This window comes from Chlorocebus sabaeus, chromosome 25 (genome assembly GCF_047675955.1).
Source record: "Chlorocebus sabaeus isolate Y175 chromosome 25, mChlSab1.0.hap1, whole genome shotgun sequence".
In the NCBI taxonomy this organism is placed as follows: Eukaryota; Metazoa; Chordata; class Mammalia; order Primates; family Cercopithecidae; genus Chlorocebus; species Chlorocebus sabaeus.
This window is the reverse complement of record NC_132928.1, coordinates 69,560,902-69,586,284: the sequence shown is the minus strand read 5'-3', so window position 1 is coordinate 69,586,284 and position 25,383 is coordinate 69,560,902. Positions and strand designations below refer to the sequence as shown.

Below are 25,383 nucleotides of genomic sequence, written 5' to 3'. Positions count from 1 at the left end.
TCTGATGGCAAAGTCTCTCTCTTTCTACTTCACCTCACTGAGCAAGTCTTATCTCTTATAAGGAGACCTCACAGACTATAAAAGTTAATACCAATCTGGGGATCTTCTAATATTGACTTTCCTAATACCAAAGGACCACATTCTCTTCCTATCTTGCTTAATTCTTATAATAATCATTTAAGTACCTCATCTGCACTTTCAACTACTTTGTCCCTTGGAGTCATATTCCAGGTATTTTAACAGGAATATAAAGTGCTATATAAATAAATATAAACCCCCAACTTAAATATATTTTTATTTTCTTAATACACTAAACTATATTTATTATAGAACTGCTTACCAAGTGACATAAAATGTAACCAATTATTCCTCAAATCATTCCGATAATTCTCAAAATCATTTAATTTTTAGATGCTGTTGGAAAGGTCTTTTGATTTGACTTCCCTTGTCTGAGCCATGATTTGATATGGAGAGTATCATCAAACTCTTCCTATGACCTCCTCCATTAAAATGACGGTTATCAGGCAACTGGGTGCCTGCCAATGTAGGGGATTCACACAGGCCTGCCCCCATTCTCAGCTTCCAATTCCCCCGACCATTCCTTTAGTCTCTGTTCCTCTCTCATCACACTCTCTCCCCCAACCAATGGGGGATGAAGGGAGTAGAAGAGGAAAACGAAGGAAGGAAGAAGAAAATCTGTGCTCTCACTTGCTGGGATGCCTGCAGTCCTGTGATGGTTATCAATAAGGCTCCCTTCCCGCAGACTTTTTCCCTTATGTGCAGAGACAGTCACTTCTCTTTCCACTGGGGGGCCATGCCTCAAATAAAGCAATGCTTCTGAACCCACCTGAGATTGTAAATGCAGCCTGAGAGAATATGGTCTGCATGAAATATCTGTTTATATCCCTGGTTCCCAGAAGAGTTATCAGACACTATTTGCTTTTCCCCTTAAGGCACCTCTTCTTGGGGGTTTACAAAGGAAGTCCACAGCTCAAATGCACAACACAAAACCCCCACCCACCCCTGACCTTAAAAGCAACTCCCCAGTCCCTCTACTCCAAAGTAACATTTGTAGCTCATCCTCTAGCTGCAGTGCACAAACCACAAAGTATCTGTTATGGACTGAACTGGGCTGCCCCAAATATGCAGAGCATATGTTGAAGCCCTAACCTCTAGTACCTGAGAATGTGAGTGTCTTTAGAGACAGAGTCTTTAAAGGGGTGATTAAGTTAAAATGAGGCCACTGAGGTGTACCTTAATTGAACATGACTGGAGATATAAGGAAAGATTAGGACACACAGAGACAACAGAGATGTGTGTACATGTGTGCACAAGGCCATGTGAAGACCCAGGGAAAAGACAGCCATCTGCTTGTCATGGAAAGAGGCCTCAGGGAAAATCAAACTTGCTAACACCTTGATCTCAGACTTTAGGCCTCCAGAACTGCAAGACAATACATTTCTATTTAAGCCACCAGTCTGTGGTATTTTATTACGACAGGCCTAGTAAACTAATATAGTATCTTGGATTCAGTGCACCTTTGGCTTCTGAGATAAACCACATGCGCTGAAATTTGTATTATTAATTTTACTACTCATCACAGTTGACAATATACTACTTACCAACAAGCACAGAAGTATGCATTTCTATTTTAACAACAAACATGGCCACAATAATGCATCAGGCTGCTTATCTTTTCCTACTTCTCCCATTGTCATCCTGCTGCCAAATAATGGGCACAACCCAAACCATGAATTAACCTAACTTTCTGCCTCACTCATTCCTATTGCTATACACAAAGGATTATATTTACTGCTCAGGCAAACTTTCAAAAATGATTAACAATAACTATTTAATGTTCCTGGTTAAGTACCCATCCCCATTACACTCAGAGTCATTCTTTTTTTTTTTTTTTTTTTTTGCTGGGGGCGGGGATGGAGTCTTGCTCTGTCTCCCAGGCTGGAGCCCAGTGGCACAATCTCTGCTCACTGCAACCTCTGCCTCCTGGGTTCAAGTGATTCTCCCGCCTCAGATGCACGCCACCATGCCCGGCTAATTTTTGTACTTTTAGTAGACACAGGGTTTCACCACATTGGTCAGGCTGGTCTCGAACTCCTGACCTCATGATCCGCCTGCCTCAGCCTCCCAAAGTGCTGGGATTACAGGCGTGAGCCATCAGAGTCATTCTTAAATCTCCAGTCTCCCATCAATTCCATACCATTTCCCCACCACATCCCCTTTTCTCAGCACATGACATGAAAATGGAAGTGACTGAGCAAGAATTTTCTCAATTCCCTACCTCTATACCCATCGTAACTGCCCATCTGGGAATAGGGAGCTGTCCTGTCATATAAGGCTTAAGCTCTGGATCCCATCCTCAGGTCTTGATTACTCAGGGATATTATTCCCTTAAATATTATATTGTATTTTCTTTAGTTAAGGTCCCAAGTCTTTGGTTTTATTCTCACTCTACACTCTCCTTAGACAATCTTATCCATGTCTTTAAAATTAAGTACAATTTATGAACTCATAACTCCAAGGCTGTAACTACAGGTGCATCCTGAGTTCCCTAGACCTACAGATCAAACAGCCTCCTAGGCAGCAATCTGTACATCCTAAGAGTTCCAATTAATTTTATCCAAAACCCATTCCACCTTCCTGTTTTCTCCACTTAATAACATTCCTATTCATCCAGCTGGCCAAACCAGAAACCTAAAGGCATCCCCAGACTATTCCCTTTCTTTATGCTTTTTAAAAATAAACTGTTTTCTAAAAACATGCCCGTTCCTCTCTATTCCCACTGCTAACACTAAATTTGAGGCCCTATTCATTTCACACCAAGAAGGACCACTACAGCTGCCTCACCTCTCTGCCTCTAGCTTCCCACTGAATAAAATATGATAATGGCAAAAGAGAAAGCAGAGACTTGAAGTGAGGATGTCCTAGGTTCTAAAGCTAATTCAGTCTCTTGTGAGCAGTGTGAACTGAGATAAGTTTACTCATTTTACTGTGCTCCAATTTTCTCATCTGTCAAGTGCATGCATCTGTTTACATAGCAGGGTTTACATAGAATAATATATCAGTATCTGGTATAAGGGCCCTGTGTATCTGTTTACTAAACTATGAAAAGAATAAAATAAGAATTACTGCCATTAATTTTTGTTAGATAATATTTTATAATGTCTTTTTGTTCCTTCGATTTGTTTTCCCTTTTATTAGCTTACAATTAAAAGGGGATGTTATTCTTTTAAAATGTTATCCTGAGTCAATATGTACTACGATTCTCAAATACTTTTTGGTTTGCTAAGAAGTAATAGCAAATTGGCTGAGCACGGTGGCTCACGCCTGTAATCCCAGCACTTTGGGAGGGCAATGTGGGTGGATCAGTTGAGGCCGGGAGTTTGAGACCAGCCTGGTGAACATGGTGCAACCCCATGTCTACTAAAAATATAAAAATCAGCTGGGCATGGTGGCGTTTGCCTGTAATCCCACCTACCTGGGACTCTGAGGCACAAGAATCACTTGAACCTGGGAGATGGAGGTTGCAGTGAGCCCAGATCACGCCTCTGCACTCCAGCCTGGGTGACAGAGAGACAGACTAAAAAAAAAAAGAAGTACTAGCAAACTATGTTAGCAGAACATCATTTGTATCCTACCAAGCCATGATAAATTAAGATAAGAGTATGTCAAGGAATAAGGATCTCTCTGACTTGGTGCAATATGTCCAAAACTGAGTAAGACACTGTTTCTTCTTCTCCATGTTGCCTGTTTAGCCCTATCCTTATCAACTGGCAGACAGACCTCAGGTCAAAAGAATAACCTTCTGAAACAAGATTTCAGAAAAGGAATGGGAACGCTCAGAGATGAAAAGAAAAATTAGACTAAAAGACCATCATACATTTGGACAGTCCAAGTAGTGTGTACCAGATATTTATCTAGAAAGAGTATTTACAAACCGAGTTTTCGTAACCCGGAAAATGCCTATAGACAGATTTTCTCATGGTCATAGTAGTCATCACAAAAGCTCACAGTGTGAAATATACACTTACTAAATTGTGATTGAAACAAGTCACCAAAAAATGCCTAAGGAGTCATCTGACATTTACATGCAACCCTAAACTGTTTCTATTTTACATAATTAAATTACATAAATTACGTAATTTGGCTCAGTGCGGTGGCTCACGCCTGTAATCCCAGCACTTTGGGAGGTCAAGGTGGGTGGATCATAAGGTCAGCAGTTCAAGACCAGCCTGGCCAAGATGGTGAAACCCCATTTCTCCTAAAAATACAAAAATGAGCAGGGCATGGTGGTGTGTGCCTGTAATCCCAGCTACTCGGGAAGCTGAAGCAGAGAACTGCTTGAACCCGGGAGGCGGAGGTTGCAGTGAGCCTAGATTGCACCACTGCACTCTAGCCTGGACAACAGAGCGAGACTGTCTCAAAAAAAAAAACCAAAATGCATAATTTATGTAATTACATGTATAGGTAAAATTACGGATGATAAGAGTCTTTAACAAGATGCAGAATCTTCAAGAAAAAGCCTTTGACTTTAGATAAAACAGTTTAAAGCACTAGATACTAGCTATCAGAGATGGATGGATGATAGTCTAGCAGAAAGTCTATCAGAGTAGATAAAACAAGTCAGATTCCAATTTCAATACTATCGCTCACCTTATTTACAAAATTAGGCAATACAGCTAGAAGTCTTCTCACCAGTTATAATATCACTTTCAAACAGACAAATGAATGCTTTCAACCAAAGGAAAATCTATTCAGAAAAAATTTTTAAATCAATCAATAGGCATATACCTGAATTTTCTATTACACCAAAAGAACATCAAATTACCATATCAGGCAGAGAAAAATTAACTATTCATCAAACATATTTTGTTTTCCTTGGCATGCACAGAGACCATATTTCCCATTCTTCCTTAAAGCTGGTGTGGCCATGTGACTAGCCAACAAAATGTAGGCAGAAGTGCTCTATGTCACTTCCAGGGCTGGTGCATAACATCCTCAGGCACCATCCCCAACTCCTCCCTTTTCCACAATCTGTCAGCTCTATGTTGATGCCCTGGCTGATCTTGGAAATCATGTACTGGTAACAGCAGAGCCCCACAGAGCATGGATGTGTGAATAACTAAGTGGGCAGAGCACACTCACACTACCACCATAAAGCCTGGTCTTCAAGAGAGAAAGATACAATTTCTATTTTGTTAAGCCACTGCAACGTCACAGTTTATTAATCTGCTTCTGCACTTAGCTTTACCCTAACTAACCAACATCTCTGGTACTTCTCTCTTAATCTCACTCATTAACAGACAAATTCAACTTTTAGCTATATTATTCCATCCACTACACGCTTCCTACTGTTACTCCAAAAGCTTACAGAGATTTGTATCATAGTTCATTTTTCCAGTGAGCACTCACAATTTTGCCAACATGCTGAACCTACATCTAATTTCTCTGTACTGCTATAGCTTTGGAACTTCCCTAAACATTAATATTGATCCTATTCCTGCTACTATGTCTAAGAAATAGCTCCTGGAAACGTGCTTTCTTTTGGAAGAAACAAAAAACAGTAAAAATATAAACTCATGAAAGCAAATCATCAGATAAAGCATATGGCTGAAAAAAAAAGCCTTTTAAAATTGGTTTTGTTCTTCATTCCTTCAACATTTGTATTTACGGATACTTGTTAGGTGTCTGGGATATATAAAGTGAAAAACAGGAACGAAATCTTTGTAGAGATTTACAGAGTCTACATTCTAGTAAGGGAAAGAGAGATAATGAAGAAATATATAAAGAGATTACACGTTAGAAGTTGAGAAGTGCTACGAAAAAAAAGGCCACAGTGTGTGCTGGGTGTATGAAGAAAACCTCAGTATTTGGGGTAAGCAAAGTAAAGCCTTTACTCGGAGTTAGGTTGTAAAGTCAAGAAGTAAATGAAATCCATGTGGGAAGAAACCAATGGTACTACCACATGCTAGCTTATGACCCTGAGCATAACTTGTGAGCCTCAATCTCCCCACTTGTGAAGCGGTAAAAATATCTATGATTTAGAGGTATTGCAAAAACCTATGAGATTGTGAATATAAAGAATAGTGGCTAAAAACATATCTTAACTGGCCCTAAACATCCACTTTACCCATCACTCACATTCTTGGATAAAATAATTAAAATATTAATTAGCATATAAACTTACTTTTGTGTAACGAAATGTCTCAAAAAATGACAATTCTTAACAATATCAGTGATATAAACTGATATAAAGAAAAAAACAGTATTTTTTCTCTGAAATGGAGGACATTTCCCCCACAACTGTTAATTTTTCAACAAGAGGGAAAAAAAAAAAATGGCAGGACACAAATTTTTTTTAAGTGACTTATTTCAAGCAACTAATTATTTGTTCATTTGTTTAACCACCCCTTGGGACAATCTGTAATCTACTCTGATAAGAAATGTGTAGAAAACAGACCTGACGTTGTGTTGTTGTTCAATTATTAAGATACTAAAAGTTTGAGCTCACACAAGTATCCCTTAGGGAAATGCTCTGCGTGCCATTAGCACTATTCTTAATGAGGAAAAGCACAGAACTCCTTTAGTTCATTGCCAGAATTGTTTTATCTTCAAGTCAAAAGAACAACTATTTGGAGTAATACCAAAACAAGCATTTAACAATTACAAGCAGCAAGCTATTCATAAGCATCATATTGTTAATGCTAATCCAATTATAAATAACCTTATTTTATCAAATAAAGTATCTGTCGGCAAAATTTTCAGTCCTAGACACCTCTTTACTTGACCGCTTTATTCCTTAACTTTAAGAAAAAACATCTTTATTCCTTCAATTCAAAGAACCTCATTTTAAAGACTTTTTACAGAAAAGATATAGAAAATCCTTCATTATTTTAATTCATGAGTAAGTTATCTTCAAAGAAAACTTACAAATCATAAACGAAGGCCTAAAAGAGACCACTGGGCTTATAATAATCCTCAATGATACAGTGAAGTAGGAAAATTTGAAGATGGATCATTCCCATTTTATTAATGTCCTATCTTTCCAAGACTACAGTACTTCCTTCCTGAATTAGGAAATACTCTACTGAGTATTTCCCTCTCACCTTTTTCTCTCCATTTCTCTGTTCTGTAAGACAATGTATAGCTTTCTAGGTTGCTTCTGGTATCATTATGTATATGGTCTTTGCCCTTATTTAAACTCTTATCTTTATACTTCACTGATGCACGAGGATATACAAAATAGAACTATGGGCTAAATACAGCAAATCTGCAATGTCCAATATGTCCCATAGATATTTGGGGAACTTGATGTTGTCACAATTAGTAGAGCCTAATCATGCACTAATAAGGAATTGAGAAGTTTAAACATGAAAAACATCATTTTTCACACATGAGGACCAACATTGTGGGGAAAAATATATGAATTTTTATTAAAATACAAGTTTTACGCAGATTGAAGTCCAAAGTGAGAACAATGGTGATCAGCTTTTATTATATTTATTAACTGTCATGAACTTTTGCAAGATAGGCATACTACATGATGATTTGATAGAAAAAATGATAAAGATTATGGAAGTTATTCAAACTCTTGCCTTCAGTCATGCAGGTTAATAGGATACTTAGGAAAAGCTGTAGAACTGGATTTCCATTTAATACAGACATTTAGACTGTACTGCTGCTTCAGTTCAAGCACTTTCCAGAAACTAAGAGACCGTTAGTAACTTGGTCCCCCACCACCACCGCCACTGCCACTCAGTAGCCCTCAAGATTACACATGCATACCTAACTTATGTATAGCAGAACTACTCTGTCTGAAATATTTTCCTGCTATGAATCTATCTGTAGTATCGTCACAGCTACTATTATAAAGATATTCTCGTGTTTTCTGCTAAGCTTGATTTACCTTTTACTTCATCCTTCTTCCCACCAATACTTCTGATCTTCTCTCCCACTCCAGCCAAATCTGTCACACTTTACAGGTTGTGTCACTTTACAACAAACTAAATTCATGAAGTCATCTTTATTATGTGTGCTGTTATTAAAATATCAAATAAACTCCTGATATTAATAAATTATGATGGCAGACGGTATTTCACCCGGTAAGGTTTTTTTTTTTTTTTTTTTTTTTCACCCGGTAATGTTATAATGACTCCTCACAGGCTGTTTTACACTTCAGTTTCCAACAATGCACCCTCAGTTTTAACTAATGTATGCTGGTACTTTCTCTTACCCATATTAGAAGACATTTCAACATTTCTGAAAAAACAAGTGCTGAAATTATAAACGTTTAGGCTAAAACTGGATATACGTATTAAGCAGATACCAAATAAACTCATTTCCCAGTCTTCCTGCAAATCTTAGGGTGCTGATATTGAGCATTCCTAATCCAAAAAGCCTAAATCCCAAATGATCCAAAATCCAAAACGTTTTGAGTGCTGCCACGATGCTCAAAGGTCATGCTCAAAAGAAATGCTCATTGGAGCATTTCAGATTTCTGGATTAGAGACGCTCAAGCAATAAACTGTGAATATTCCAACACTCGAAATCTGAAACACTTCTGTTCCCAAGCATTTTGGATAAGGGATACTCAACCTGTATCTGAATTATCTAGTATCTGTCCTATCAATGAACCCACATTAGAAAAAGAAGGAAGAGGAAAGAACCAAGCACTTTATACATTTATTCAATTTATTTGAAAATAATGATAACTACCAAGATCCAGTATACCCTCAAATTTTTCTTTTTTTTGAGATGGAGTCTTGTGCTGACACCCAGGCTGCAGTGCAGTGGTGCAATCTCAGCTCACCGCAACCTCCACCCCCTGGGTTCAAGCGACTCTCCTGCCTCAGCCTCCCAAGTAGCTGTGATTATAGGCGCCCACCACCGCACCTGGCTAAGTTTTGTATTTTTTAGTTGAGTCAGGGTTTCACCATCTTGGCCAAGATGGTCTCGAACTCCCGACCTCGTGATCCACCGCCTTGGCCTCCCAAAGTGCTGGGATTACAGGCGTGAGCCACCGCGCCTGGCCTACCCTCAAATTTTTTTCAGTGAATATAAAACACCCAGATGTGGAGTCACATTATGAGATATTTGGGTTCATCTGGCAACATTTTCTTTCATGAACATACTTGAAATGGAAACTTAGAGCCATCAGTGAGATTTACTTGTACTTAGAAATGAGATGGGCCCTGTCTGAATACATCCTACACGCTCAAGAATAAAGTTCGTCCTATTAAATCTGTGTTCTCAAATACTTTATTAAAATCAATCAATGACTATTACTACACTGGTAAAAAAAAAAAAAAAAATAAAGCCAACTTGCCTTTGGATTACTTCTATGTTACTACAAAGTTGCAGTTCTTTAAAGCCAGTATTATTATTTCATCAGGTGTCACTTAAAATTCATTCAACTCACATGTTAATCATGTAGCACACTATTTAAAATATTTATTACCCCTGAAACAAACCTAGACTTACCTGTAGTAATGGCTCGATGGAATTGATGCATATCTTCCCCTGATAGCTCTTGGGCTACCTGGAATATCTTTTGTCTGACACCATCCAATTTAATTTCTGATTCAGTCAATATATCTTCCATATCAGGAGCACTATGACCAAGACATTGGGAACTTTTAGAACATCAGATGCTTCAACAGTGAAAAACTAAAATAATCTAATTATCAACACAGGGCTAAATATCGTATACATTCACATACTTCTAACTCAAAATGACCGAAAACTATTAATAGTATGGAAAACATAAAAATGCTATTAACACACTGTTAAGTGAAAAAAGTATACAAAAATTATATGTGTAATATAACTAAGAAAAATTTTGTTCATAAAAATATGACATATGGATAGACGTCTGCTTTCAGTAAAGGGCAGAGTAACATGGATTGGATTTATCCTCCCACCTTAAACAACTAAAAAGAAAAAATAAATACAGAAAACAATGGTTACAGACACTGGACTACAGGCAGCCTGGAGCAGTGATCCCTGGGGAAAGGGAGGAGCACAACATATACCCTCTGACTGCCTCATCTTTTTGCCTGGAAAGCTTCCAAGTGACAGTACAGAGACAGGAAACTTAGGTGGAGCCTGGGAGTCAGTCTGAGTAGAAAAGGAGTTGGGAGTTTTGGGGGATCAAGACAGCTAAAATTTGCAGAGCAGAGTAACAATGAGGAGAAAGCTGTATAAACAGAGAGCTTCAGAGATTTATAGAAGCAACCTTCTCAAGTCTTCAGTTGAGTACTGATCAGTGCAGGCATGCGAGGAAACTACCTAAGGCTGGAAAAAGAATTGCCCAAAGTGAGCAGGCAGAACAATCCCCTTAGTTCACAGAGCCAGAAAGAATTGATTCATCATCAGCAGACTGACACTACAAAAAATATTAAAGGAAGTTCTTTAGGCGAAAGGAAAATGATACCAGATAAAAATCCGAATCTATACACAAAGGAATGAACATTTACCAAAAATGGTAAATGTGGATAAACATAAATATTTTTCTTATTTTTAAATCATGCTGTTTAAAGTAAAAATCAGTGGAAACAACAAAAGTAGAAATAACATGAATCATAACAGTAGCATAAAAGGCCAAGCTAGTAGAGGGGAAATGGAAAAGAAAGTATAAGATTCTTATACCATATGCGAAGTGATAAGTAAATAGTCCTTACTTTGCATGATGCTATGTTGACTGAAACTTAGGCACATCAACACTGTGATCTTTATTGGCAAAGTAACTGTTACCAAAAAATCATGCAAAGTGAAAAGATTCTTATATGCATAAATTTTAGTAAACACAGTATTGTACAAAGTGAGAATGGTTGACAATAAGATGTATATTATAAACCATAAAACAATCACTACAAAAAATTTTTAAAAGGCATAGCTAATTAGCCTACAAATAAGATAAAATGGGATCATAAAAAATTATCCAAAATAAGGCAAGAAGGAGAGAATAGATGGTAGATTTAATTATAACCATACCAATAACTACATTAAATGTAAACGATCTAAACACCTGCACTAACAAGCAGAGATTTTCAGAATGGATTTTTAAAAAGCAAGAAACAAGAAATCCATGTTAAATATAAACACAAACAGATTAAAAATAAAAGGATGAAAAAATACACATTCTGATAACAACCAAAAGAAAACAGGAGTAGCTACATTAACATCAAACCTTGGGCAAAGCCTATTTCCAGAGATACATTATAATGATAAAGGGTCAATTCATTAAATGCATAACAATCTTAAATATTAATGTACCAAATAAAAGAGCTTCAAGATACTTGAAGAAAAAACTGATAGGACTTCAAGGAGAAAGCCAAATCTACAATTATCGTCAAGAGATGCCACCCTCTTTCTCTCTCTCAATAACTGACAGAGCAAGTATACAGAAAATCATAAGGAAATAAGTGACGCAAACAACACTATCAACCAATCTGACTTAATTACACCTAACAATAGCAGAATACACACTTTTCAAGTGTACACACAACATTTACCAGACAGACCATATCCTGGGTCAAAATTAAGGCTCCATAAATTTAAAAGGATTCAAATTACAGAAAGCATGTTCTCTGACCATATGAAATTAAATTAGAAATCAGTTATCAGAAAGTTGTCTGGGAAACTCCCAAAATATTTGGACACAAAATAAGATACTTAAATTACTCTTGGGTCAAAGGTGAAATCAAAATGAAAATTAGCACCCAAAAATTTCAAAACTTAAGAGGAAATGGCAAATTCCTTGAAAGACACAAACTACTGAAGCTCACTGAAGAAGAGTTATCTTATGTCTACTAAAATAGTTTTGTAGTTAAAATACATGAGGTCTTCTCATTAACAGTTTTTCAGATGTACTGTGACTGGCTCATTTCTTTCAAAAAGTTTTTTTTTTTTTTTTTTTTTTTTTTTTTTTTGAGACAGAGTCCCATTCTGTCACCCAGGCTGGAGTGTCATGGCACAATTCTGAGTTCAAGCAACCTCCACCTCCTGAGTTCAAGAAATTCTCCTGCCTCAGCCTCCCAAGTAGCTGGGATGCCACCACACCTCGCTAATTTTTATATTTTTACTAGAGATGGGGTTTGGCCATGTTGGCCAGGCTGGTCTCAAACTCCTGACCTCAAGTTACCCGCCTGCCTTGGCCTCCCAAAGTGCTGGGATTACAGGCGTGAACCTCCACACCCAGCCTCTTTCATAAAGTATTTTTACTTTCCTCAAGTTTCTAATATTTCTAAAGTTTCTAATTTTTCTGAAGTTTCTTATTTTTCTGAAGTCTATTATTTTCTCAGTTTACTAGTCAAAACTGTATGAACAGTATGATCTCAACTATGGTAAAAAATAGTGTACAAAATAAGAAATCTGCTAGTTGATAGAGGCTATCTTTGGGTATTACAGACTGATTTGTCTCATTAAGTATCTTTTCTGTCATTTGTAATTTTTCTAAAGCCTACCATTTTCTAAGTTTACTATAATGAGCATTTATTTTTTGGTGGAAAAATATTTAAAAGTGGACTTCACACAGTAATGTAGATTTTTCTAAAATATTAAGGTCTCCTGTCATATTCGTATTACAGGTTGAGCATCCCTAATCTGAAAACCCAAAATCCAAAATGCTCTAAAATCCAAAACTTTCTTAGCAACAAGAAGACACTCAAAGGAAACGCTCATAACAGCACTTCAGATTTCAGATGTCCAGATTAGGGATGTTCAGCCCATACATTATCTGCAAATATTCCAAAATCCGAAATCCAAAACACTTCTAGTCCCAAGCATTTAGGATACTCAATCTGTATGTTTTTCTTTATATTATTGCTTTTATTATTTATATTACTGCTGAATATTGATGGCAATTGTTTTAGAATTGCAATAGGTACTAAAAAAAAGTGTCCATAATTAAGCAGAACAGTATTGCTTCTTTCGATAATACAAGCCTTACTATGCACAAGCTATCTAAGAACGATATAAGAAAACAAGCAAAAACTAATTTTACAGAGTCAGGTAGGAAAAAGAAAGTGTTAACAGTGCCATATTTCAATAAATCTACGTATGGCAAATTAGATTCCATTTAATCAAATAAAAACTAAAACGTGAGAATTATCTTAAAAGTTTCATGTTACTGAATGGAATACTTCAGTATCTTTTTTTTTTTTTTTTGAGACAGGGTCTCATTCTGTTGCGCACGCCGGGGTACAGTGGCACAATCATGACTCACTGCCGCCTTGACCACCTGGGCTCAATCAATCCTCTTGCCTCAGCCTTGTGAGCAGCTGGGACTACAGGTGCATACCACCTTCTCCAGCTAGTTTTTTGTATTTTTTGTAGAGATGGGGTTTCATCATGTTGCCCATACAGGCGTGAGCCACCATGCCCAGCCAATGATGTCTTCAATAATGAAAAGCTAATAAATTCTATTTGGTCTTCCCTACATTCTCTCTATGATATATAGTATAAAGCCAACCACAGCTACCCTTCTGGAGATATCTGGAATTTGTAACAACAACCCGTCTTCAGAAGCTGGGGAGTTGTAGGGTAGATACTATTCTACCTCTAGTGAAACAGAAAGGCAAAGGAATCAGGTCAAATGAATTATGAAGCAAACAAAGAAGCAAAGATGGAAGATGGAGATACTCAGCTGCTCATAAGATAGTGCTGAATCTTGAGAAGTTCTAATTTTTCTGAAGTCTACTATTTTCTCAATTTACTAGTCAAAACTGTATGAACAATATGATCACAACTATAATAAAAAATAGTGCATAAAATAAAAAATCTGCTAGTTGATAATGGCTTTTTATAATTAATTTCCCTGTTCTGCTTAGACTAGTTTAAGTTAGTTTCTTTTACTTGCAATCACGAAGTCTATCAAATATACAAAGCCTGTGTAGAAAAATAAAGTCCTAGAGAAAAAAAATTTAAACAAAAGTCACAAAACTGAAAGAAGAGGAACTTTCAAAAAAGAATTAAGTAGTCAACAGTATCATATGCTACAAAAATGTAAAATAAGAAAACAGAGACTTAATAATATGAAGGTAACAAGGGCATTTCAATAATTGAGGCAGAAAGCCAGATTGCAATGAGTTCAAAAATGAATGAGAAAATACGTTATGCAGATTTTAACATTTATGTAATATTAAAATTTTCATGCATATCATCCAAATAAAGTTTAATGTGACAGGTTCTAACAATCAAAATATTTAATATATTTTCACAGATAATAGTTATATCTTAAAGAATAATCTTAACAGAACACAAAATCCTTAGCTGCTCTGAAAGTAACAATTTTTCTTTCCTATTTTTAAGTCCACCCAACCCCTATAGACCTTTTTTTCTTTTAGACAGGGTCTGGCTCAGTCGCCCAGGCTGGAGTGTGGTGGTGCGATCTCGGCACACTGCAGCCTCTGCCTCCCAAGCTCAAGCAAGCCTCCCACCTCAGCCTTCCAAGCAGCTGGGACCATAGGTATGCATCACCAATCCTGCCTAATTTTTGTATTTTTAGTAGAGACAGGGTTTCACCATGTCGCCCAGGCTGGTCTCAACCTCCTGAGCTCAAGTGATCTGTCCATCTTGGCCTCCCAAGGTGCTGGGATTACAGGCGTGAGCCACCACACCCAGCTGACACCTATTTTTATTAAAATATTAACTCTTAAGTTGTACCTGCTGCTGATGTCTTCTAATCCTCACATTCAAAGTCACAGAATATTCTAATAGCTAGTATCAAACGATAATAAATTTTAAAGATGTTTACTCACCTTGTAATCCTATGGAGGAGAAAAATTGTCCTTTTACTTTCAACGGTTATATCCCGACTAAGTTTCACAAGTCTCTCATATTTGTCATGCCTTGCATCAAGTTCCTGCTGAAATGCTAAAAACACATTAAGATCATAAGTATGTGTATATATTCTATACTCAAAGCCTACCAAATAACATTTTTAAGATGTATGTCACATAGGCTGGGCACAGTGGCTCACGCCTGTAATCCCAGCACTTTGGGAAGCCGCGGTGGGTGGATCATGAGGTCAAGAGATCAAGACCATCCTGGCCTAGGCAGTGAAACCCTGTCTCTACTAAAAATAAAACAATTAGCTGGGCATGGTGGCACGTGCCTGTAGTCCCAGCTACTCAGGAGGCTGAGGCAGGAGAATCTCTTGAACCCCGGAGATGGAGGTTGCAGTGAGCTGAGATCGAGTCACTGCACTCCAGCCTGGCAACAGAGCGAGACTCCATCTCAAAAAAAGAAAAGAAGAAAAAAAAAAAAAAAAAGATGTCACAACGTAAATGCAGACAACTGCAGTCGCCTGACTTCATTCAGAAGTAGAACACGATGGTAATGACACTAATTCTCAAAACACAAAAAGGTGAGTATTGTAAACAATCTCTAGCACCTACTTGAGTGTTAATTGTCAAATATCCTAGGTATACATCACTAACAGTGCTAAAGTACCTCAAGAGGTCCACATAATGTTCCCAGATTTCTAAACCTGTAAAACTAAGTATCTACTAATAATTTCTGTAAATGCCAACAACACACAGCAGCTCACACACTCCTGAATCCTTGAAGATTTTCTAAAAATCTGTCAATTGTAATAAGGTAGCACATGTATATTAAAATGAACATGAAACAAATTTCTTAAAAGTGAATGCCACAGTATGTGAATTATATCTTAATTTTTTAAAAAGCTACCAAATTATGAATATCACATTTAAATATTAAGTAAAAATCTAGTTAGCCCATTTATTTTAGCAAGTACATAATCTCAAATTTACTTTGTTTTACCACATAGTAATATTGCATACATAAGCATAATATACTTGAGAAATATTTTCAGAAAGATTAGTAAAGAGGAAAAAAAAGAAAAATGACTAAAAATAGACAATCACTGAGTGAGTTCGTTTTGTTATAACTAGAGAACTAGATCATAAAGTAGTTCTGCAATCAATAGAAAGCTGTAGCAGAGTTCATCTGAAAATGATCAGTAAGAAACATCAAAATTTAATTAGGCTGGAAAAAAGTCAGCTGAAAATTGAGGTAGGATGTTAGAAATCTAGGAAAAGAACTAAAAGTAGGAGAAAATGAAGAGTTCCTGAGATCGATGAAAGGCTGAATACAGGCTGTAGTGTCCAATTCTTTTTTTTTGGTTTTGTTTTGTTTGTTTGTTTGTTTTTTTGAGACGGAGTCTCGCTCTGTTGCCCAGGCTGGAGTGCAGTGGCGCGATCTCGGCTCACCGCAAGCTCCGCCTCCCGGGTTCTCGCCATTCTCCTGCCTCAGCCTCCCGAGTTCTCGCCATTCTCCTGCCTCAGCCTCCCGAGTAGCTGGGACTACAGGCACCCGCCACCGCGCCCAGCTAATTTTTTGTATTTTTAGTAGAGACGGGGTTTCACTGTGGTCTCGATCTCCTGACCTTGTGATCCGCCCGCCTCAGCCTCCCAAAGTGCTGGGATTACAAGCATGAGCCACCGCGCCCGGCCCCAATTCTTAAATACTACCTTTGAACACTCAACCCTTCCACGTAGAAATTAATCTTCAACCTGTCAAATTGTTATGGACACAAATCTCCCATAACATAATATTACATGAAGAAAAGATTTCCTCCCTACTTTCATACATCCTTTTCCTTACAGAACAAAACATTTTCACAATTCTAACATGTCTTGCCTTCAGGAAATTTTTCACACATTTGCCTCCTTAAATGTCAGCACTTTGATTCCTTATACTGATTTCTCCTTACCCGTATTCTATCAGCACTTAATGCTGAATGGAATACTTTTATCTATGTCTATTACATATAATTGCCAATCTGCTTACTTTTATGCTAACTTAAGTTTCATCTACTCTGCTTAATTTTAGTCTTGAATATTGAGACTCAAATAATTTTACCTCGGTAAACTTTTTTCAGAAAGCCTAACTTGAGACTGCCAAACAAAAACAGTGTTTTCAGTTTTTTAAAATAACAAAAAGCTTTCATCATATCACTATCAGATGTTTCAGCCTCAAAATTTTTTCCTTACTAAAATTCTTAACAATTAACAAAATAATTATTATTGTTTAAAAGACTACACCTAAAGTTTTGTGAATAATATACTGAGAGCAAAAGGTATTAAATAAACTGAAGGAAAACTGTTTACCTTTTCTAGAACACAAAGTTATACGTACAGAACGTTTTATATACCTAACACTTAATAAAACAGTACGACTTGGAGTCTACATAAAGATTACATTACCTATGGGAAAAATAACCTGCAGAATCTAGAATCTTTTCATAAATTCATGCCTCTAACACATTAAACTGCCTCATGTCCTGCCCTTAGCTCGTGAGCCAGCCGGAATATGTCTTCTTGCTGGTCCCAATTCTCTAAGCTTGCACCTTTCTTGATGCCTCTATTTTTGCTACTGCCCCTCTAGAACACTATTCCCTCTCATCATCTCACATTTCACTTTCATCATTCAGATATCATTCTGCTCGAGGACTGCTTAAGACTCACCTGTCTCCCTCCTCCCTTACTCTCCATTCCTTACCACGCTTCACTGATTTACATTTATCCTTTGCTAGCTAAAATTATATTATTTATTTGTAAATGTGCTTGTTTCACCACTGTATCAGAGCATAGATCCGTGTCTAGCAGCATATGTTCACAAAACATTTCCTGATTGAACTGCTTGTTGAAGTCATAAGCAGTATAACATATTGGGTAAGAGCATGTGTTGTAGTTTGAGGTAAACATACCAAGGGTATGCAGTCTCCTGGTAACTAAGAAATTGTTGAAAAGGAACTGCAAATCCATGTGCCCAATAAGCACTGCCCCTAACATGGAAAAATGTCTTATTATTTTGCTGCTTAGCTATTACTTTTTCAAATGTATGCTAATGCAGTTGGAATAAAATATAAATTACTCATAATAGTAATATAATTTTATAAAGCACTGTTGAATCTGTCTTATCAGCTTCATTACTGTCATCCAAATCTAAGTCACCTTATTATTACCTCTAAGTTACCTTACAAACACCTTACTGTACCCGAACTACAAAACAGTCTCTTGTCTGGTCTGCCTCTGCCCACCTTGCCTTTCTATAGCTGCCAAAGTGACATTTCCCAAAAATTTACTTTAGTTTTTAAGACTCTCTAATGACTCTGCATTACATTTTACAAACTCCAAACTCCTTATGAAGCCTTACATTACTTGGTCCCTTGCAATACCCCCCAAAAGAATAAATCATCATTTATGTAGTATTCCAGCCAGGGATGCATAATCTGAATCTAATCATGAGAAAATATTAATCAAATCCAAGTTGAGGAATATTCTATTAAATGAGACCTATATTCTTCAATCAATATCATTGTCACGAAAGACAAAGAAAGACTGAGAAACTGTTCCAGATCACAGAAAACTAAAAAGAGACCTTACAGTGTAACGTGATCCTGTTCTAGATTACTGGACTAGAGAGAAAAAAAGCTAGAAGGAACCTTATTGAGACAATTGTCAAAATAAGCACTGTAGATTAAAGTACTGTGACAGTGTTAAATCTCCTGAAACTAGTAACAATACTATAGTTATACATGAGAATAGTCTTCCTAGGAAACATATTCTGAAGTATTAACAAGTAAGGGGTACGATGAATGCAACTTGTTCTTAAATGCTTCAGAATAAATGTATGTTTAGACATTTAAATTTACATATATAGAGAGAATAATAAAGTGAAAGTGGCAAAATGTTAAAAATCGGTCAATCTAAGTCAAGGCTATATAAAAGTTCTTTGTATTATTTTTCCAACTGTATAAGTCTTGCAATTTTTAAAATAAATTTGAGATTACTTCAAAATAAATTTTAAAAGACAGTATTTCTTTACTCAGATGATTCAACAACAGAATATTCATCTGATAACTCCTTTTAATGTAATTAGCTCAAACTTTGATAGCAAAGTGGTTGCTCGGACATTAAAGATCCTGGATTTAAGTTTGAGTTGAACAAACTATACTATCTCATGGAATTTTCTCTGGAAGCTAGTGCTTCTCCTTTAAGACTTTCTGGGCTGAGTGCAATGGCTCACGCCTGTAATCCCAGCACTTTGGGAGGCTGAGGTGGGTGGATCACTTGAGGTCAAGAGGTCAAGAACAACCTAGCCAATATATAGCGAAACCCCATGTCTACTAAAAATACAAAAATTAGCCAGGCATGCTGGTACAGGCCTGTAGTCCCAGCTACTTGGGAGGCTGAGGCAGGAGAATCACTTGAACCCAGGAGGCGGAGGCTGCAGTGCACGCCAGCCTGGGTGACAGAGTGAGAGTCCATTTAAAATCTCCTCTGACAGACCTGGAGGCTTTTATGTTAAACTTCTCCAAAACACTTGGTAAATCTTATGAAAGGAAAAAAAAGGGAAAAGATTTTAATTTTCTTAGAATACAAATGGCTAGAAAGCAAAAACAATCTATACCTAAAAGCACTGTCTCTATATGTAAGAAAGCAACTATTATTGTTTATAAAAACGAACAGAATAAAATCATCTTATTTATTTCTAAATTATGTGAAAATCAAAAAGACTCTAATAATTAAACTATTTTCTCCTTTAAATATAGATATGCCTTAACTGGGTTTTACCACTCAGTCTCACAATGGGAATACTGTACAAGTTGTAAAAAATGAACTGAGTAAACAAAAGATTATCGCAAAATGACACATAACAAATATTACTTTTATGTAACAAAAAGTTACACAAAGTTTTAAAAATTACTTTAACCACATATATTAATAATATAAACATCTCCATAAAAAGAAACTTTGACCTTTTTTTTCAAGTTTATTAAAAATTGTTTTCCCTGTTCTTTGTCTTCCTGCTTCTCCACCTTTACTGGGGTATAACTAACAATTAAAAATTATAGGGTTGGGCATGGTTGATTATGCCCGTAATCCCAGCCCTTTGGGAGGCCAAGCGGGTGAGATCACTTGAGCCCAGGAGTTCAAAACCAGCAGGGGCAACATAGTGAGACCCTGCCTCAACAAAAAAATCTAAAAACTAGCCACACGTGGTGGCACATGCCTGTAGTCCCGGCTACTTGGGAGGCTGAGGTGAGAGTATCACTTGAGCCCAAGAGGCGTACACTTGCAGTGAGTGAAGATCACACCACTGCACTTCAGCCTGGGCCAGGGTGAGGCGCTACCTCCGAAAAAAAAAAACTGCGTGTGGAGAGTGATATATAGATATATATATATGTAGTATGTGACACTTTGATATAAACTGTGAAATGATTACCACTATCAAGCTAATTAAAATAGCCATCACATCACACAGTTAGCTTTTTTTTCCTTTTGAGTCAGGGTCTCCATTGCCCAGGCTAGAGTGCAGTGGCCCTAATCACAGCTCACTGCAGCCTCAAACTTCTGAGTTCAAGCAGTCCTCCTGCCCCAGCCCCTCCAGAGTAGCTAGGACTAAAAGCATACTACAGGTGCATGCCAACATGCCCAGTTAATTGTGGTAAAAACATTTAATCTACTTACTTGGCAAATTTCAAGTATAAACTTTCTGAATTTATCAAGCTCTATACATTGAAATACCCTTAAACCACTTAACTGTCTTAATAACGCCTTTATTTCCAAAGTCTTTTCACTGCACTGCCCCACATGTTGCCTGGCCTATAGGAAACACTCAATCATGTATACTGCATGAACTGAAAAAAAGAGAACTTAAACTATTAACTAAATTAGTAGCTGACAAGGACCTAAATATATCTAGTCTCTTATTACTAAGATAATAATTAGGCCAGGGTTAACATAATCAATATGTATTATTTATTATGGCTACATTAATGATCACTGTAAGTCAGATACTATGAACATAAAGTTAGATAAGGTACAGTTCCTATCCTCAAGGAGCTCAGTCCTATATAAGGGACAGAGATGTAAACAAATAAAATGTAATCATGCTATAACAAATATATGTAAATAACTTAGGAAAGCAGAAACCACGTTTCTTGTTCACTACTAATACATGCTAGAACATAGCAGATACTCAATATTTCATGTTGGTCACTAAGTTGGTTTTAGAGAAAAATCAGAACAGGTTCACAGGAAAGAAGCTACTTGACCTAGGTCTTAAAGAAAATTGTAGTTCAGGCCAGGCGCAGTGGCTCATGCCTGTAATCCCAGCACTTTGGGAGGCCGAGGCAGGCGGACTGCTTGAGCTCAGGAGTTCAAGACCAGCCTAAGCAACATGGCAAAACCTTGTCTCTACAATAAAAATGTTTTTTAATTAGCCAGGCATGAGACAGAGTGAGACTCTGTCTCAAAAAAAAAAAAAAAAGAAAATTGTAGTTCAGAAGACAGGTAATGAGGACACCACCTTAGAAGCAACTCCACCTTCTTTTTCTTCTTTTTGAGATGGAGTCTCACTCTGTCGCCAGGACTGTAGTGCAATGGCACGATCCTGGCTCACTGCAACCTCGGTGTTTCCCGTTCAAGCGATTCTACTGCCTCAGCCTCCCAAGTAGCTGGGACTACAGGCGCCCGCCACCACGCCCAGCTAATTTTTTGTATTTTCAGTAGAGGCAGGGTTTCACCGTGTAGTTTTAGTAGAGACGGGGTTTCACCATGTTGGCCAGGCTGGTCTCAAACTCATGACCTCGTGATTCACCTGCCTTGGCCTCCCAAAGTGCTGGGATTACAGGCATGAGCCACCACTCCCAGCCGCAACTCCACCTTCTGTATCCGCATGCTCTTTATTCAATTACAGCCAGCTGTCTTAAACTTCTGAAGATCACAGTAGATACTGTGGTGGTTTTAAAATGTATCCACAAAACTTGAGACTCCTTCCTCCAAAGGGTAGGACATAATTTCCTTCCCCTTCAACGTGAGACAGTTTTTAAAACTGCCTCCCTTCTAATAAATAAAATGTGACAAAATGACAGTGTCTGATGTTTAAGATTAGGACATAAGGAGATTGTGGTTTCCTCCTTGCACTCTCTCTGAAGGAGACCAGATGCCACACCAAAGGACACCCAAGCAGCACAAGTTCATGTGGACAGGAACAGAGAGCTTGTTGCAGGTAAAAGGCCTGAACTGTCAACAGCTGTGGATCCTTCAGCCCCAATCAAGGTTTCAGGCGATTGCAAATCGGAATCAACCAGCTAAGCCCTTCCCAGATTCCTTAATCACAGAAATGTAAGGTACAGAATAGTGGATAAGAGGACAAAAGGAAGAGAACTTTGTTTTATGTTTGTTTTGAAATGAGGAATAACTTGTCCAAGTTAATATGCTGAGAAAAGGGGACTGTGAAAAATTTGTGTATATAGATACACAGGATGTACTAACAGATACAAGCTCCCATTCTGTGCAAAGTGTTACAGTTAAAACAAAGATACCGTCCCGACTTCAAGCCTAGTAAAGGATACACAATAAATGAAAATATATTTTAGCATATAACAGATGAATATTATCAGGTACACAACTCTTGAGTATGTGACACGTCTAATATTAGCTAATGTTTACTGTTTCTTGTGTTTAAGTCATGTTTACCTGATTACTAATATTAATATTTCTCTTAATGGGACATAAAAGTGAAGGCCTTTGTAATCCAGACTTTTAGGGTAGTTCTAGCACCATCACAAAACTTCCAGCTAAAGTTTCAAATCTAAATTCTTAGGGACTGTTTTTCTTGCGCATAACCATGGCTACATAATTTTGTTCTCTCCCCTTCAACTTACACTGCAGAGAACTTACATTTAAAGGCCAACATCACTGGTGAAGATGAATTAACATCCTTCCCTTCTCTTCTTTGGTTATGTGGGAAATTGTCATGTTTCCTTTTCCTGAACCCTCCTGATCCTTATATAGAGAAGAAAAAAAGTTAGAGATCTTCCATCACCAACAGTTTGCAAAACAGAACATAGGCAAACGTCCTCCTTGCTTTAAAACCAGACACGCACAGGGCCCTCGCCTTAGAGGCTTTCTCCGCAGACTGACAGAGACGCTGCCCAGGCCTTTCCACGCAAACCATCCAAGCTTCCACCAACTAGTGCTATGATCTGGCATTACAGCAATTACTAAACTAGGATAAAATCACACCTCAAAGATTTAATAAAAAAGGAGGTGTAAACAGGGCCAATCTGGCCGGGGAGAGAACCAGAGCTGCCGCCCCCGAGTCTGCAAGGCACGAAGGCATCCTTCAAGAGTGAAAAGGGGAAAACTGCATAGAAAGAGTGGAGAACCTCCCCCTCTGGATAAATAACGCCCCGTGTTGTTGAGGACGCCACCTTCTTTGTTGCTCATGTCGTCACAGCCTACGGTGAGACGAGCGGAGACTGAAGGACCACGAGCCAGAGGACTGCGCGAGGTACAGGCCGAGCTAGCCTGGGAAAACAGCCGGCGGAAGAACGCTCTGCAGCCCGGCGACTACAACGCAGTGGCCGGAAGTCTCCCGTCGCGTACTTCCGGCCTGCGTCCGGTGGGGGCGGAGGGAGGCCGCTGCTGCTGGCTCCGCGCCCCGCGTGGTCCAGGGACGCCCGCGACTGTGTATTATCGCGGCCGCCCTCTGCTATGCCTGAAGACAAAAACTACTCTACAGGACTCACAGCATGTACTATTAATAAAGAGACGATGCGTCCTCCTGGAACTGAGATCTGTGTGATCGTGGGAAAGCGACGTAAAAAAAAGTACGTAATTTTTTAATGAAGGGACCTTCGGGACACCTTACCCTTCCCTCAGCGGGGACCCAGCTTTCCGCGCGGTGCATCGTGGGGGTTGTAGTTCGTCCGCGGGAGCAGGCCCTCTGGTGCCCGGGGCTAGGGTTGTGAGAAAGAAGGGAGGTCTCCCTGGAGCTCCTCGGAGCGCGTGGGAACGTTTTTTTCAGGATCCAGGCAAAACCTTACAGAGCTAGGAGTTTTTTAACTTTCTATTCCTGGCAGTGAGGCCAGGAGCTTTAAGTGATGGAAATATGCGATTCGATCAGTGGATGGTGCTGGTACTGTTTTCAGGAAGATCAAGCCTGCCCTTCGGTCTTCCTCCTCCCCACTGGCTCTCAGGAGCCAGACAGCCTGTGTTCAGTTTGCCTCACGGAGTGGTTGTGTGACCTTGATAAAGCATGCAATTTCTCTGCCTCAGTTTCCTTATCTGTAACATAGGGATAGAATACCTGCCTTGTAGGGTTATTTGAGGATGAAAGGAGTTAAGGCTCACAAAGATGCTCTTTCACATATAACTGCTCAATTAAATATTAAATACCATACTCCTCTCCCACACAAACAAAATGAAAAAAAGGTAATAGCAGGTGTATTCCACTAAACTGTGGGTCTCTCATTATGGGCAGGTACTGCCATATCTAGACTTTGTTCCCCCGCTAGCCCCAGTGCTTTTCAGTGCCGTGGTCTGGCCCCATGTAAGCCTCCGTCAACGTTTGAAGAATCACGTTCCTGGTGTGTCCAGAATTGGTGGGTACCCGGTCTTGATGACTTAAAGAATGAAGCCGCACACCCTTGCAGTGAGCGTTAGGGTTCTTAAAGATGGTGTGTCTGGAGTTTGCTCCTTCAGATATTCACATGTGTCTGGAGCTTCTTCCTTCTGGTGGGTTCATGATCTCATTGACTTTAGGAGTGAAGCTGCAGACCTTGTTTCACAGTGTTACAGCTTATGAAGCAGCATGAATCCAAAAAATAAGCAGCAGCAAGAGTTCATCCCAAAGAGAGAAAGAACAAACCTTCCACAATACAGAAGAGAACCCCACTCCCCGGGCAGCCTGCTTTTATTCCCTTATCTGACCCCACCCACATCCTGCTGATTGGTCCATTTTACAGAGAGCTGATTGGTCCATTTTGACAGTGCTGATTGGTCCATTTCAACAGTGCTGATTGGTCCATTTTGACAGAGTGCTGATTGGTGCATTTACAATCCTCTAGCTAGACAGAAAAGTTCTCCAAGTCCCCACTAGGTTAGTTAGATACAGAGTACCAATTGGTGTATTTACAAACCTTGAGCTAGACACAGGGTACTGATTGGTGTATTTACAAACCCTGAGCTAGATGCAGAGTGCTGATTGGTGTGTTTATGATCCCTCAGCTGGACATAAAAGTTCCCCAAGTCGCCACCAGCCCTGCTGATCCACCTCACCCAGTGGATCGTGCACCAGGGCTGCAGGCGGAGCTGCCCGCCAGTCCTGAGCAACACCTGTACTCCTCAGTCTTTGGGCACTCGATGGGGCTGGGCGCCATGGAGCAGGGGGGTGGCGCCCATCGGGGAGGCTCGGGCCGCACGGGAGACCGCCGCGGAGGGGGAGCTTGGGCATGGCGGGCTGCAGGTCCTGAGCTCTGCCCTGCAGGGAGGCAGCTGAGGCCCGTTGAGAATTTGAGCGCAGTGCCCGGGGTGCTGGGAGACC

The 25,383-nt window shown here is 38.8% G+C and overlaps 1 protein-coding gene across 1 annotated transcript in view; it reads right to left on the bottom strand.

Moving 5' to 3' along the window:
• TSNAX (translin associated factor X) overlaps nt 1-23,372 on the bottom strand; it is a 38,967-nt gene extending 15,595 nt beyond the window's left edge. Inside the window, exons 1-4 of the mRNA XM_007989798.3 lie at nt 23,270-23,372; nt 22,737-22,841; nt 14,778-14,892; nt 9,499-9,629 (exon numbers count right to left, since the gene is read on the bottom strand). Of these exons, the coding sequence (XP_007987989.1) occupies nt 9,499-9,629; nt 14,778-14,892; nt 22,737-22,841; nt 23,270-23,285 (367 nt within the window). The 5' untranslated portion in view covers nt 23,286-23,372. The remainder of the gene's footprint in view (nt 1-9,498; nt 9,630-14,777; nt 14,893-22,736; nt 22,842-23,269) is intronic.
• Nucleotides 23,373-25,383: the final 2,011 nt, after the last annotated feature.